The 15,053-nt window shown below is 46.8% G+C and overlaps 1 protein-coding gene across 1 annotated transcript in view; it reads left to right on the top strand.

Annotated features, from left to right (window-relative positions):
• The first annotated feature begins 894 nt into the window (after window positions 1-894).
• kcnj13 (potassium inwardly rectifying channel subfamily J member 13) overlaps window positions 895-15,053 on the top strand; it is a 36,731-nt gene continuing 22,572 nt past the window's right edge. Inside the window, exons 1-2 of the mRNA XM_076281796.1 lie at window positions 895-1,078; window positions 11,097-11,238. Coding sequence (XP_076137911.1) covers window positions 895-1,078; window positions 11,097-11,238 — 326 coding nt within the window. The remainder of the gene's footprint in view (window positions 1,079-11,096; window positions 11,239-15,053) is intronic.

The following is a 15,053-nucleotide window of genomic DNA, read 5'->3' on the forward strand; positions in this document are numbered from 1 at the left end:
ACTTTCACTTTCAATGAAATTGTAGTAAACGTACTTGCGGTGTGATATTCGGAAAGATGTGAAGCACAAAACCCGTTGTCATTGTCAGCGGCCTGTTATAGCATTACAATGGCCTGTGTTATACAGCAATATAGCCTACATTACAATGGCCTGTGTTATGTAAGGGATAACGGCTGCCGAGGTGTCCTGTTATACGGAATTAATGGACGAGGGCGAGGGGCAAAAACTCCCCGACGTGCATCGGAGGGGAGTTGCCTCCGCCCAAGTCCATTAATTCCGTATAACTGGACACACCTCGAAGGCCGTTATCCCGCTTATCACCCGGTTGCCACTGTAAACACTGGAAACAAGCGGTTCTGTTTAAAAAGAAGCTCACTATTTCAGCTTGTTGTACAACTTTAGCATGGACAGTTAGCTTGTTTACAGTTGATTCCATTGTTGGGAAGCCTGCAACCAAAAGATTCTAGAGCGCTGCAACCGTCGTCCTACTATGGTTGTTATAGTTACCATTCATAAGCATTGATATGGAACGGTGTCCTGTTATTCAGAATTAAAGGCCACCCGCCAGCCAATCAGAAAAGAGTATTTCTTCTCTCCGGGTGATAAACAGCAATATAGCCTACATTACAATGGCCTGTGTTATACAGCAATATAGCCTACCTCTGACCGACCCCCATCCCCCCCAAAAAAAAACTCAGCGGATCTATACGAATTGCGTGAGTCTCATTTTCAGGTCGGGAAAAAACGGAATTCCGTTTAAAAACTGAATAATCCCACCCCTGCTGTATGTGTGTTTGTGTATGTTTACCTGTGTGTGTATGTGTGTGTGTGTGTGTGTGTGTGTGTGTGTGTGTGTGTGTGTGTGTGTGTGTTTCCCCTCAGAGATCTGTTGCCATGACAGTCGACACGAAGGCTCCTCTGATGCCGTCCATCCAGCGAATGGTCAGTAAAGATGGGCGGTTCCTCTACCAAGTCCCCGCCCCCACCAGCCAAATGAGGGCGTGGCTTAAAGTGCGGCGAGACCTCATGGGGGTGTGGCTTAATCTCCGCTGGAGATGGGTCATCCTCATCTTCTGCTGTAAGAAACACACACACACACACACACACACACACACACAACACGCACACGCACACGCACACACGCACACACACAACACACACAACACACACAACACACAACACGCAAACACGCAAACACGCAAACACACACGCACGCACGCACGCACACACGCACACACACAACACGCACACACACACACACACACACACACACACACACACACACACAACACGCACACACACACACACACACACACACACAACACGCACACACAACACGCACACACACACACACACAACACGCACACACACGCACACACACACGCACACACACATACACACACAACACAACACACAACACGCACACACACACACATACACACACAACACGCACACACACACACACAACACGCACACACATACACACACAACACGCACACACACGCACACACACACGCACACGTACGCACACACACACTTACACACACACACACACACAACACGCACACACACACGCACACACACACGCACACTTACACACACACTTACACACAACACGCACACACACGCACACGCTGGAGATGGGTCATCCTCATCTTCTGCTGTAAGAAACACACACACACGCACACGCACCAGGGATGGAAATTAGCCACCCGCCCCCCGCCAAATACGGGTAGTTTTGTGCTCTGGCGGGTGAATTTGGTCAACTTACCAGCCACTGTGGCGGGTAGAGCTACTAACATACCACAAATAGTCAGATCCAGTCTAATTTTCATACTTATTGATGGTTAAAAATAAGAAAGTGTCTGTAGCGATCATGTAACGTTACCATAGCGCTGATTTGAAGTTCTACAACAACTACCAGTGAGCCGCCGCCCGCAGCATAGCCTATCGGCACTGGTGCAGTGTGTGTGTGTGTGTGTGTGTGTATGTATGTATGTATGCATAGCCTATAGGCACTGGTGCAGTGCTTCACTTTTTGCCACTACCATTAAGAAAGTGTCGCTCTGCTCTCATGTGCCACTGCTAGCTTATTTCAGGATGACTGCATAAACAAATCTAGTGAGATCTGTGGATCTGCGTTGTATCTTCACAGACTAATATTCTCACGCAAATAGTTGTCTTTTGAAGTGGCTCGTAGATATTTTAATACGGCCCGCGACACCTTCACAGAAAACAAGATGACATGCTACTGTAGCCGACCTCAAGCCTAGGGGAACTTGGGCCAGCACAAACCAAGTTCTTTACACTTACACTTAAAAGAACAAAGAAGGCAGGTGTTCAGGCATAGAGACAATGGAGTTCATTTTATTAAAGATCCATATTAAAATATGCATTAAAAGGATAATTTCCTAAATCCTTGTGACTCCTAGTCATTCCCATCCATTAACACATCACAAATACAGTAACAACAACGATTGCACAGACAAAGGATAAGTCCCCCCATTAAAACTAGCGCTCCTCACTTAATCACGACCACTACATAGATGTACACACACATATATATCTCCCAACACAACATACCATCCTCACTTCAAATCCACTTCAAATCCAGTCACCAAAATGCACTTAACATCAACTGATAAAGCTTCATATCAATACCATGTGCTCAGCTCATTACTCAAACAATGCTCAAACAAACATTGCAACCTTAATATAGTTCACAGAGGAGCAAAACTCTAATCATTCGATTATTTTAAATACACATTGACAATTTAACATCAGTTTAAAAGCCATCAGAAAATAGTAACTTTACCTTGAAAGGAAAAGAACAAAGATGGCAGGTGTTCAGGCATAGAGACAATGGAGTTCAAAGTAGGATCCTCAACTCCTTCTCTTATCCTGCCTACCCTGGTGAGTGTGATCTGGCACACCCCATTGCACCCTAGTGGACTGGAGTTGATCTAAAATGCTTTGCCACATTAACCAAATACCAGTTTATCCCAAACCTTCATAAAGCATGCTAATACAAGGTACCGACACAAAAGAAAAGGGGTTAGTACACTCATCAACCGCTACACTCTCCCCTACTTTTAGAAGAGGTCTCCTGACATCTCTAGTATGTGAAACTCCCACCCCATTACCAATAACCCCCAAAGACAGGCCTGGGATAGAGAGGCCATTCATAAAATGAGTGATGTGCTACCTCGCCATTCTGGAGAAGAACAGGGGGGTTGTATGCTACTGGGGGGTTGTATACTACAGCCTGCACTCCAGGTCTCAACGAATGATATGACGGTTGACCCAGACTCTGATATGTAAGCATTTCCCTTGGTCTCACTGTACGTTCAGACCTCCTCTGCATGGGTTCTTCACACTGTTGTACAGGCTCCACACCTTCAAGATCATCTACAGGTGGTCTTCCAGAAGCATCTTCACTGACGTCTGACCCTTCCTGAACTGGTACGGGTGGCTCAACTTCCGCATCCACCTCTCTATGAATATCTTCGCCAAGCTGATCCGTTTGCTGTAACGGTGGTTGAAACTCGTCTTCTGAAGGTCTCAGGGTAGGATGATCAATGTGTGGTTGTATCCTTGACTGGGATGGCCCAATGTAAGTTCTAGCACCTACTGTACGATGGGGCATGGAGCGCAAGATATAACTTACTTCCTCATCCTCCTCTGAATCACTCTGGCTAGTCTGGTCAGTGGCCCTCCTTCCCTGGGATCTCTGTGTTCTTCGAGGACATCCTTTCCTGGCTGGACTGGCTTGAATGTTTTCTTCCAACTGGAGGTCGCTAACTGGTAAAAGTAAGTTCCGGTGTAGGACACGGACCCGCTGTTCACCCTTTTCAGCTTGAACTCTGTACACTGGACTGACTGCATCTCCTACTCTGCTGACAACACGGTGAATGACCCTCTCCCAGTAACTTCGGAGTTTCCCTGGCCCCTGCCGCTCTGATAAGTTTCGCACCAACACCCGGTCACCTGGCTGAAGTGTCATCCCCTTCATGCCTCGATCGTAGTAATTCTTCCTCTTTTCAGAGGACTTCTGACTGTTTCTAGAAGCAATCTGATAGGCCTCCTGCATCCTACTTGCCCACTTCTCTGCAAAGGCTTGTTTACTTCCTTTCTCGGTGTTGGGTCTAAGATCAAAAAGGAGGTCCACTGGTAACCGGGGTGCTCTCCCAAAAAGGAGAAAGAATGGTGAATACCCTGTTGAGTCATGTTTGGTACAATTATAAGCATGAACAATGTGGGGCAGGTGGTCTTTCCAGTCTGACTTCTTGTCCTCTTTTAGGGTCCGAAGCATCTGGAGCAATGTGCGGTTGAGCCTTTCCACTGGGTTTCCCTGAGGGTGATACGGGGTTGTTCTAGAATGTGAAATACCAGCCAATTGCTCCAATCTCCGAAAAAGACCATTCTCAAACTCCCGACCTTGGTCGTGGTGAAGTTTTTCTGGGAATCCAAAGCGAGGGATAAAGTCATTGAACAATTTCTCTGCCACAGTTTTACCAGATTTGTTTTTGGTGGGATAAGCTTGGGCGAAGCGAGTAAAATGGTCAATTATGACCAAAATATACTCATACCCTCCACTACTTGGCTCAAGGTGAAGGTAATCAATGGCCACTAGCTCAAAGGGGGAACTTGTGGAGATGGAGCCCATTGGTGCTTTGTCCAAACTAGAGGGGTGTTTCTGCTGAATACATTCACATCTTCTGAGGATATAATCCTCAACCTCTCGCTGCATGTATGGCCAATAGAATCGTTCTCGCAAAAGATGAAGGACTTTCTCAACCCCCACATGGCCCATGTCATCATGAAGATGTTTTAGAATCAGGGGCCGAAATTGTTTTGGAACAACCATCTGCTTATAGGGTCCGGCTTGTCGATACAACACCCCATTCTGTATAAAGAGCCTAGTCCACTCACCAAACAACCTTCGAGCTTCACTGGACACACTCTCTCTATCCTTCTTTGTAGGATTTTTCCCTCTACTTTTCAAGTTGATGACTTCCTGAATTGCTACATCCTCCTGCTGTGCACTCCTTACATCCTGAGGTGTAATGACAGATGAACTGGAAGGTGCTGACTCATCAGCAGAGGCAAGCTGCAAAACAGCCATCCATGGCACCTCCTTTTCTTTGATTGTCATACTTCCCTGCCACACTGCTGTTACCACCTCTGGAGACAAGTCTTCTGTATACTCTTCCATGTGTTGAGGGAGTGAGACAGGGAACCGGGACAGTGTGTCAGCATCTATGTTGTTCTTACCAGGGCGGTACTTTATGTCAAAATTAAAGTCGGCTAATTCGCCAACCCAACGGTGCCCTGCTGCATTTAATCGGGCTGTGCTCAGAATATAGGTAAGGGGGTTATTGTCTGTATAGACGGTGAAGCTAGGGGCATAATAGAGATAGTCCCGGAATTTATCACAAATAGCCCATTTTAAGGCAAAAAATTCCAGCTTTCCTGAGTGCAGATGATAATTCCGCTCTGCTGGAGTAAGTGACCTGGATCCATAAGCAATCACTCGCAGTCTACACTCTTGATGTTGATAAAGTACAGCACCGACCCCTTCATTTGATGCATCTGTATGCAAGATAAATGGCAAGTCAAAGTTAGGATAAGCAAGGATAGGTGGGTTAGTCAACATGGTAACAAGCCGATCAACAACAGCACTATGTTCATCAGTCCACTGGACTGGTGTCCTTGATGGCACCGGGCTGGGTTTCTTTTTAGCTGAAGTAGCTACTTTAGAATGTTCAGTCTTCTGCAGAAGTCCAAACAAAGGCTTGGCCACCCGAGAAAAATCTTGAACAAAAGAGCGGTAATAACTAAAAAACCTAAGAGTGCCCTCACCTCCCCGACTGTGGTAGGTCTCTTCTTCTTAAACTGGGTCACTGCCTCTAGATCCTTAGGGTCAATCTGGACTCCTTCCTCAGACACAAGACGACCTACAAAACGAACTTGCCGTTTGAAGAGTTCACATTTATTTGGTCTCAGCTTGATCCCACTAGCTCTCAGTCGCCGCAGCACTTTCCTCAAGTCCGCCACATGATCTAAAAATGACTTGGAGTAGCAAAGGACATCGTCCAGATAAGGAGAGCAGCACTCATCTCGCAAACCATCAAGGACAGATTCCATGCATCTCTGGAAGGCTGCGGGCACATTACTTAATCCGAAAGGGAGCCTAATCCATTCATAAAGCCCCCATGGTGTACTAAAAGCAGTGCAATGTTGTGACCCCTCATCCACAAACCCCTGGTGGTATGCACTACCTTGGTCCAGGATGGAAAACCAGGCATGGCCCCCTAAGTTGTCAAGAAGGTCTTGGATACGGGGTAATGGGTGCCGATCAGGAATTGTTTTACGATTGAGCTCACGAAAGTCAACACATAGGCGCAGACTGGCATCTTTTTTCCTGACACAGACCACCGGGGATGAATAGGACGAAGTTGACTTCCTAACCCACCCTCGCTCTAAGAGATCTTGTACATAGGCCTTCACCTCTTTGTAAAGTGGTTTTGGAATGGCATTATAACACTTTTGCACTGGGGTGTCGTCTTTCAGATTAACCTTCAGTCGTAAAGAGGGAACGCACCCAATATCACCACCCTCTTGGGAAAATACATCTGACTCCTCATACAGCAGTTGCCTGACAATGTCTTGATTTTCTAGACTCAAATGAGACAGGTCAACTGAAGGATTCCACTTCTCAGCAGGATTGTTCACTCTGGCCTGATCCGTAGCCTGGAGAGTTTGGGCTGAAGTCACTGAAATGGAACTGGGTGGACTCTGCTTGGGAATTAACAGGGGGAAAATTGTGCAAGCTTCCTCTAGATGGCCTAACACTACCCGTTGTGGGAGAAAAATATCATGCTGAGTGGAATTCTGAATAGGGATTGATACATGCTTTGAGTGTGTACCCTGCACTTCCAGGGTGGCTGGAAACAGCTCTAGTCCATCAGGCAAATCCCCCTCTACAGCAGGCTCGAAATACATTGCTCCTTCCTCCGGCCAGTTCCTCACCTTACACGTCACCCCTCGCAATTGACCAGCTGGAATAGTAAAGCCTCTCTTCCCCATCATGACAAGGCGGCCTTGTGGCGTTTCCTCCACTGACTCGACCTGAGCAGCAGCCACTATCGTTCTCGCAGTATCCACTTTTAAATTTAAAGCTTCACTTAAGAGAGCACTCAAATTAAGCGGGCCTGTAGTGTCACAGTTTTCTCGAATAAGCTCTGCAATAACATTAACTCCTAACAGAGGGAAATTGAGGTTGCTTTGTGCAACCAAGAAGGGAACTTGGATGGACACTCTACCCTGATTAGCACTGAGGACTTCCAGATGAGTGTCAACCCAGCCCTCAAACGGAATGGTTGAACCATTAGCTGCAGTCACATAAAGAGGCTCAGAGAGTAAAGTTTCTAGGGACCTGATTTCTACATATGGCAGTTTCTTCATCACCCACTCCTTCCCCATGACACTCACTTGGGCCCCCGTATCCAAAAGCATCTCGGTTTGAACCCCATTGACACAACACAAGATCAGACATTTCCCCCCAATGAGCTGCGCTGTCCGTCTGACATACGGGGTTTTAAGTGAAGGTTGTAAGATAGTTGAGCTGTCTGTGCAGGTCGAATGACAATGTAGGAGGGACGTGAAATCTGAGTAAGTCACTGGCCGTCCCTCTCCTGTGACCTCCTCCCATTTCCCGGCCTGTTCAAGCACCCTACAGCACGATGGCCACTCTGTCCACAACGAAAACAGTGACTACAAGAATCATATCCCTTTTGTTGACATTCCTGACATTTCCCCTGTCTTGATACTCTCTGGGATTGCACGGCTGATGCTACCATAGGGGGGTAATTTAGGACATGGTCAGGTTTGGATATGAGCTTTTCCAGGTTCTTAGTCAACGCAGACACTTGGACGGACAATTCGGTAATGGCGACGGCATTAGCTTTAACATCAGACTCAATGGACGGCTTTGTTGAAGAACTAGTCACGGTATCTCCAGGTTGGTGTGCAGCACTTACTGTGACTGGCCTAAATTTGGAGGGAGCTGAAAAGCGTTTTGCCCTTTCGGCCTCTTCACTTGTCAGCTTGGTTATTTGTTCTAAAATCATTTCATCGCTAACATGGGGATTTGCAAGATATGGTTTGAGGTCATATCGAATGCTGTTACTTTTCTCATTTAAACCCTGATAGAGTGTATGCAAGAAAACCCCTTGTACCAGTTTCCTATCATAGCTAAAATCAGTATCATGCTGTTGAGCTGCAAGCAACACACGTTCCCTGAGAGTCATTATCCGATACACAAACTGCTGTGTGGTTTCCCTGTCTTGCTGTTTAGTATTGCTCAGTTCTTGAAACAACTCTCTACTACTTTTATCTCTGATGTGAGTTCTAAGGACTCTTTTTAACTCAACAACAGTGAACTCATCTTTATTTGTAAGATACTCTTTAAAAAAACCTCCTTTGGTTATCCTCAACACCGCTCTTACAATCTCAGATTCTGTAACCCCTGTATCAATCGCCTCATCAATTTGTTTACAGATATGAGTGTATGATATTTCTGACCCAGAATCTGAAATTTGACCACCCTGGATTTTAAATTCTCTACGAGGCAAGAGTGCAGTCACGTCAGTAATTCTAACAACCTGATCAGTATGTGTTTTTAACCCACTTATATTTACAGAGTCATTTGAACGTGTTACGTGTTAATCATCCTGGTTTATAGTATGAGTTAACGGTACCGGAATGTTCGTCGGGGTGGTTGATCTTGAATGTTCAGATGGATTACTAACAGCAGTCATTTCAGTTATAGCATCCTGCAGATGGAGTAGACGGGACATGCCTGCATCCTCCAGCTGTTGTAGTTTTTCACTTTTCATAAAGTCAGAAATATGATAAAATAACCCAGGTTCAGAGAGTGTGGAAAGTTCAGCGTTGTCCTCATCGTCCAGAGAAGCAGCTAGCTGGTACAGCTGACTTGCGTTCAGCTGCAATAGCTTCTTATGGATTTCCCATTGGAGTACCTGCCGTGGCTCAGTTGATGTCATCTTTCCTCAATGCTGGCTTCTCTCAGGATGACCTTCACACGATGGCCGCCCTTCCAGTAACCACCCAGGTTCAGAGGCTTATGACTGGACTTCTCCACAGCAATGACTCCCGGACGTAGCCCCCAATTGTAGCCGACCTCAAGCCTAGGGGAACTTGGGCCAGCACAAACCCAGTTCTTTACACTTGAAAGGAAAAGAACAAAGAAGGCAGGTGTTCAGGCATGGAGACAATGGAGTTCATTTTATTAAAGATCCATATTAAAATATGCATTAAAAGGATAATTTCCTAAATCCTTGTGACTCCTAGTCATTCCCATCCATTAACACATCACAAATACAGTAACAACAACGATTGCACAGACAAAGGATAAGTCCCCCCATTAAAACTAGCGCTCCTCACTTAATCACGACCACTACATAGATGTACACACACATATATATCTCCCAACACAACATACCATCCTCACTTCAAATCCACTTCAAATCCAGTCACCAAAATGCACTTAACATCAACTGATAAAGCTTCATATCAATACCATGTGCTCAGCTCATTACTCAAACAATGCTCAAACAAACATTGCAACCTTAATATAGTTCACAGAGGAGCAAAACTCTAATCATTCGATTATTTTAAATACACATTGACAATTTAACATCAGTTTAAAAGCCATCAGAAAATAGTAACTTTACCTTGAAAGGAAAAGAACAAAGAAGGCAGGTGTTCAGGCATAGAGACAATGGAGTTCAAAGTAGGATCCTCAACTCCTTCTCTTATCCTGCCTACCCTGGTGAGTGTGATCTGGCACACCCCATTGCACCCTAGTGGACTGGAGTTGATCTAAAATGCTTTGCCACATTAACCAAATACCAGTTTATCCCAAACCTTCATAAAGCATGCTAATACAAGGTACCGACACAAAAGAAAAGGGGTTAGTACACTCATCAACCGCTACACTACCATGCACCTCTCAGGTAATCAGACAACAACTGCAGTGAGTTGGGAGAGAGAAAGGAAGAACACATAGGCTACTATTGGCCAATCCTCTCCAATTGTTTAGAATTGGACTCTGGGCGTTTGGAAACAGCTGAGGGAGGAGGCTACTTGAAACTGCGAGTTTCGGTCGGTGTGAGCAGTTGACAGTAATTAACACCCTTTTGAACAATCCAAGCTGTGCGAACGTCAGAGGGCGGTCTACACTGATTCATCATTAGTGAGACAACGAGGACAGCTGCATGCAATTCCTGTCAGCATAACAATAGAGGCTGTAGCTGAAGCGTCAGCATAAGCGTCAGCCCTCGTTTCAGCCGTCCTCGTGTAAGACGGACGCGGTCAACACAAGCAAGTTTACCTGTGCAAGTTCACCGAGCACAGGCGCCGACAAAGGCAAAAATGTGCCATTCCACCATATCTGTTATCACCGGCCATCACATAAAACGGCATCATGCCAAAAGGGGCAGAAATCGCCTTAACCTACAGCAACTTAAACGGTCCTCACCTACAGAAACCTCCTTCTCCATGGGCTTGTGGAACTGTCAATCCGCAGTCAACAAAACGGACTTCATAGCTGGCTATGCCAACCACCTTTCGTTGGAACTCCTTGCTCTCACTGAGACTTGGATCAAACCAGAGAACACAGCCACCCCGGCTGCACTCTCCACTAATCTGGACGAGGAGGTGGGACGGGCCTGCTGATCTCCAACAAATGGAAATTCACCCCGCTACTGCCTTCAAACAAATATGTCTCATTCGAATTCCATGCCATCACAGTGATCGCCCCAGCAAAACTCTACGTGCTGGTCATCTACCGCCCTCCAGGCCAACTAGGCGACTTTTTGGACGAACTTGACACTCTGCTGTCCTCCATCGCTGAGCATGACTGTCCGCTTCTTGTTCTCGGCGATATCAACATCCACTTAGATGTGTGTGTGTGTGTGTGCGTGTGTGTGTTGCAGGTGTATTTCTGCTGCAGTGGCTGGTGTTTAATGTCTGTGTGTGTGTGTGTGTGTGTGTGTGTGTGTGGGTTGTAGGTGCGTTCCTTCTGCAGTGGCTGGTATTTGCTACTCTGTGGTATGTGTTGGTGTGGAACAGCGGTGATCTGGACAGAGCAGAAGCTTTTGACCCTCTGACAGGAGACCTCGGGGACATGCCCTGTGTCCTGAACCTCAACAGGTACACACACACACACACACACACACACACAGTAATACGCACACACACACACACACACAAACACTTCCACCACCGACACTCCCCTTGCGCTTCCGTAGTTCAGCGTGGGATCAGTGCCCCCAGGTTCCGTACAAGCTACACTGACCCAGACAGGAAAAGAGCTGTCACTGCGCTGATGTCACTGAGCTGATGTCACTGCGCTGATGTCACTGCGCTGATGCGTTGATGTCACTGCGTTGATGTCTCTGAGCTGATGTCACTGCGCTGATGTCACTGAGCTGATGTCACTGCGCTGATGTCACTGAGCTGATGTCACTGCGCTGATGTCACTGCGCTGATGCGTTGATGTCACTGAGCTGATGTCACTGCGCTGATGTCACTGAGCTGATGTCACTGCGCTGATGTCACTGAGCTGATGTCACTGCGCTGATGCGCTGATGTCACTGAGCTGATGTCACTGCGCTGATGTCACTGAGCTGATGTCACTGCGCTGATGTCACTGAGCTGATGTCACTGAGCTGATGTCACTGCGCTGATGCGCTGATGTCACTGAGCTGATGTCACTGAGCTGATGTCACTGCGCTGATGCACTGATGTCACTGAGCTGATGTCACTGAGCTGATGTCACTGCTGAGAAAAGTACAGCACAGCAGCCTGGTCCAGCTGTGCAGGTGTGTCAAGAGGAAGCACAGCCTCTGCCCCGGCAACCTACCCTGACCCCCGGCAACCTACCCTGACCCCCGGCAACCCACCCTGACCCCCGGCAACCTACCCTAACCCCCTACTGACCTCTGAGGGTTACACAGACACTCCACTTCAGTGGTGGACGCGTCACGAACCAAACTTCCCAAGGGTCAGTAATCTGGCCAAAAGACACTTCTGTCCCTGCTACAGGCATTGTTACATGTAACCGGGCAAGCCTCAAGCCAGAGGTAGTAGACCGGCTTGTTTTCCTGCCTAAAAATGCATGAAAGAAGAATGTTTTTGTTTTTGGGCTTTTTTTTATGCCTTTTTAATGATAGGACAGTGGAGAGTGACAGGAAGTGAATGGGAGAGAGTCCGGAAAGGATCACGGGGCGGGAATCGAACCCGGGTCGCCGGTGTACGCTGCAGGTGCCCCAGCCAGTTGCGCCACAGCTGGGGCCATGAAAGAAGAATGATTTTTCATTTTGTTTACAATTTGAAGGGATTCAGGAAAACTGTTTAAAGTTTTGTTTGCAGTTTATGAATACCACTGTTAAAACTATGTCTTTTTTTTTTTTTTCATTTTTGATGCATTTATTTGACCAAAAGTGTTTTTATCAAAAAGGGACACACAATTTATATTTTAAGTTATTTTGAAGGTGCACTGTGTCACTGTAAGTTTGAAGTTAGAAAACTGCTACATTCCACTGTTTACAGTGGCAGGGCCACACCGGAATTCAGTTGCTACCAGTGTTTTTTTCCAAGTTCTCAATGTCTCGTTTTAAATGTCAAGGCCCTCGGAAGTCTACCAATGAAGTATGGAGCTACTTTGAGCCTCGTAAATGGTGTAAAACAGTGATTTATTTGCATGGCTTGGCCGATGCCCGAGGCACCGCAACGAAACACTGTTGGTAGCATTGGCTAACTAGCGCCAGATTTCTGAGTGCAGGGGACAAGCCGAGGTAAGCTATGAGACATACGTTCACACTCGGTATCATGTTTCAACACACTTTAGGTCAATATCACGCCGGAATTCTCCTTGAACTAATTCAGAACTAATTATGTAAACAAACACACGTGAGCTTCAACCTTTCTTTACAAACAAACCCACGCATGATTTGTTCTCTGATTGGTCACATTTTAGATAGATACTTTATTGATCCCCAGGGGAAATTCAAGGTCTCAGCAGCATACAGACAACACAAACACATTCTTTAACAGCAGAAAGAGTAATTAAAGTATATAATATAAAAACACAACTAAGCAATAAGGACAGTAGAAGATAAAGAATATGCTAAATATACTAAAATACAAATTATACTAACTAACACTTAATCTAAATCAATTCTGAAAACAGTATCCACATAGTGGTGATTAATCAATTAGAGGTGCTTGCAATGACTGAGGCTCAGTCCCTGCCACTCGGAACAGAAGGAGAAGGCTAGCTCTAACGGACACACTCGGAACAGGAGAAGGCTAGCTCTAATGGACTGATACAGCACAGAAGGAGAAGGCTAGCTCTAACGGACTGATACAGCACAGAAGGAGAAGGCTAGCTCTAACGGACACACTCGGAACAGAAGGAGAAGGCTAGCTCTAACGGACTGCAAGCACACAGCTATCCAGCTCTACTGAAAGTATCCAGCTAACGAAAGTATATTGCAGTCAATTAGAGAGCAGCCTCAGGACACTCACCACACACACAGAGAAACACACATTCACCACACACACACACTCACAGAAACACACACACACACACAGAAACACACATTCACCACACACACACACAGAAACACACACTCACCACACACACAGAAACACACACTCACCACACACACACACTCACAGAAACACACACACACACACACAGAAACACACATTCACCACACACACAAACACACACACACACAGAAACACACACTCACCATACACACACACAGAAACAGACATTCACCACACACACAGAGAAACACACACTCACCACACACACACACAGAAACACACACATAGAAACACACACTCTCCACACACACACATACCCACACACTCACCACACACACACAGAAACACACACTCACCATACACACTCTCCACACACACAAACACACACACTCTCACCACACACGCACACTCTCCACACACACAATCACCCATGTGCCCTGTGTCACCCCTCCACACACACACACACTCTCCACACACACACTCCACACACACACACTCTCCACACACACACTCCACACACACACACTCTCCACACACACTCCACACACACACTCTCCACACACACGCACACTCTCCACACACACACACTCTCCACACACACACACTCTCCACACACACACACTCTCCACACACACACACACTCTCCACACACACACTCACCCATGTGCCCTGTGTCCCTCCACACACACACACACTCTTCACACACACACTCTCCACACACACACTCACCCATGTGCCCTGTGTCACCCCTCCACACACACACTCTCCACACACACACTCTCCACACACTCCACACACACATACACTCTCCACACACACACACTCTCCACACACACACACACTCTCCACACACACACACACTCCACACACACTCTCCACACACACACACTCTCCACACACACACACTCTCCACACACACACACTCTCCACACACTTTCCACACACACGCACACTCTCCACACACACACACTCCACACACACACACTCTCCACACACACACTCTCCACACACACACACTCCACACACACACACTCTCCACACACACACTCCACACACACACTCTCCACACACACACACTCCACACACACACACTCTCCACACACACACACTCTCCACACACACACACTCTCCACACACACACACACTCTCCACACACACACACACTCTCCACACACACTCCACACACACTCTCCACACACACACACTCTCCACACACACACACTCTCCACACACACACACTCCACACACACACACTCTCCACACACACACACTCCACACACACACACACTCCACACACACACTCTCCACACACACACACTCCACACACACACTCTCCACACACACACACTCCACACACACACACTCTCCACACACACACACTCCACACACACACTCACCCAGTGCCCTGT

This window comes from Alosa pseudoharengus, unplaced genomic scaffold (assembly GCF_046254945.1).
Source record: "Alosa pseudoharengus isolate Yale_2024_CS ecotype anadromous, Long Island Sound unplaced genomic scaffold, YU_APseudo_1.1 YU_APseudo_1.1_scf_13, whole genome shotgun sequence".
Taxonomy (NCBI): Eukaryota; Metazoa; Chordata; class Actinopteri; order Clupeiformes; family Clupeidae; genus Alosa; species Alosa pseudoharengus.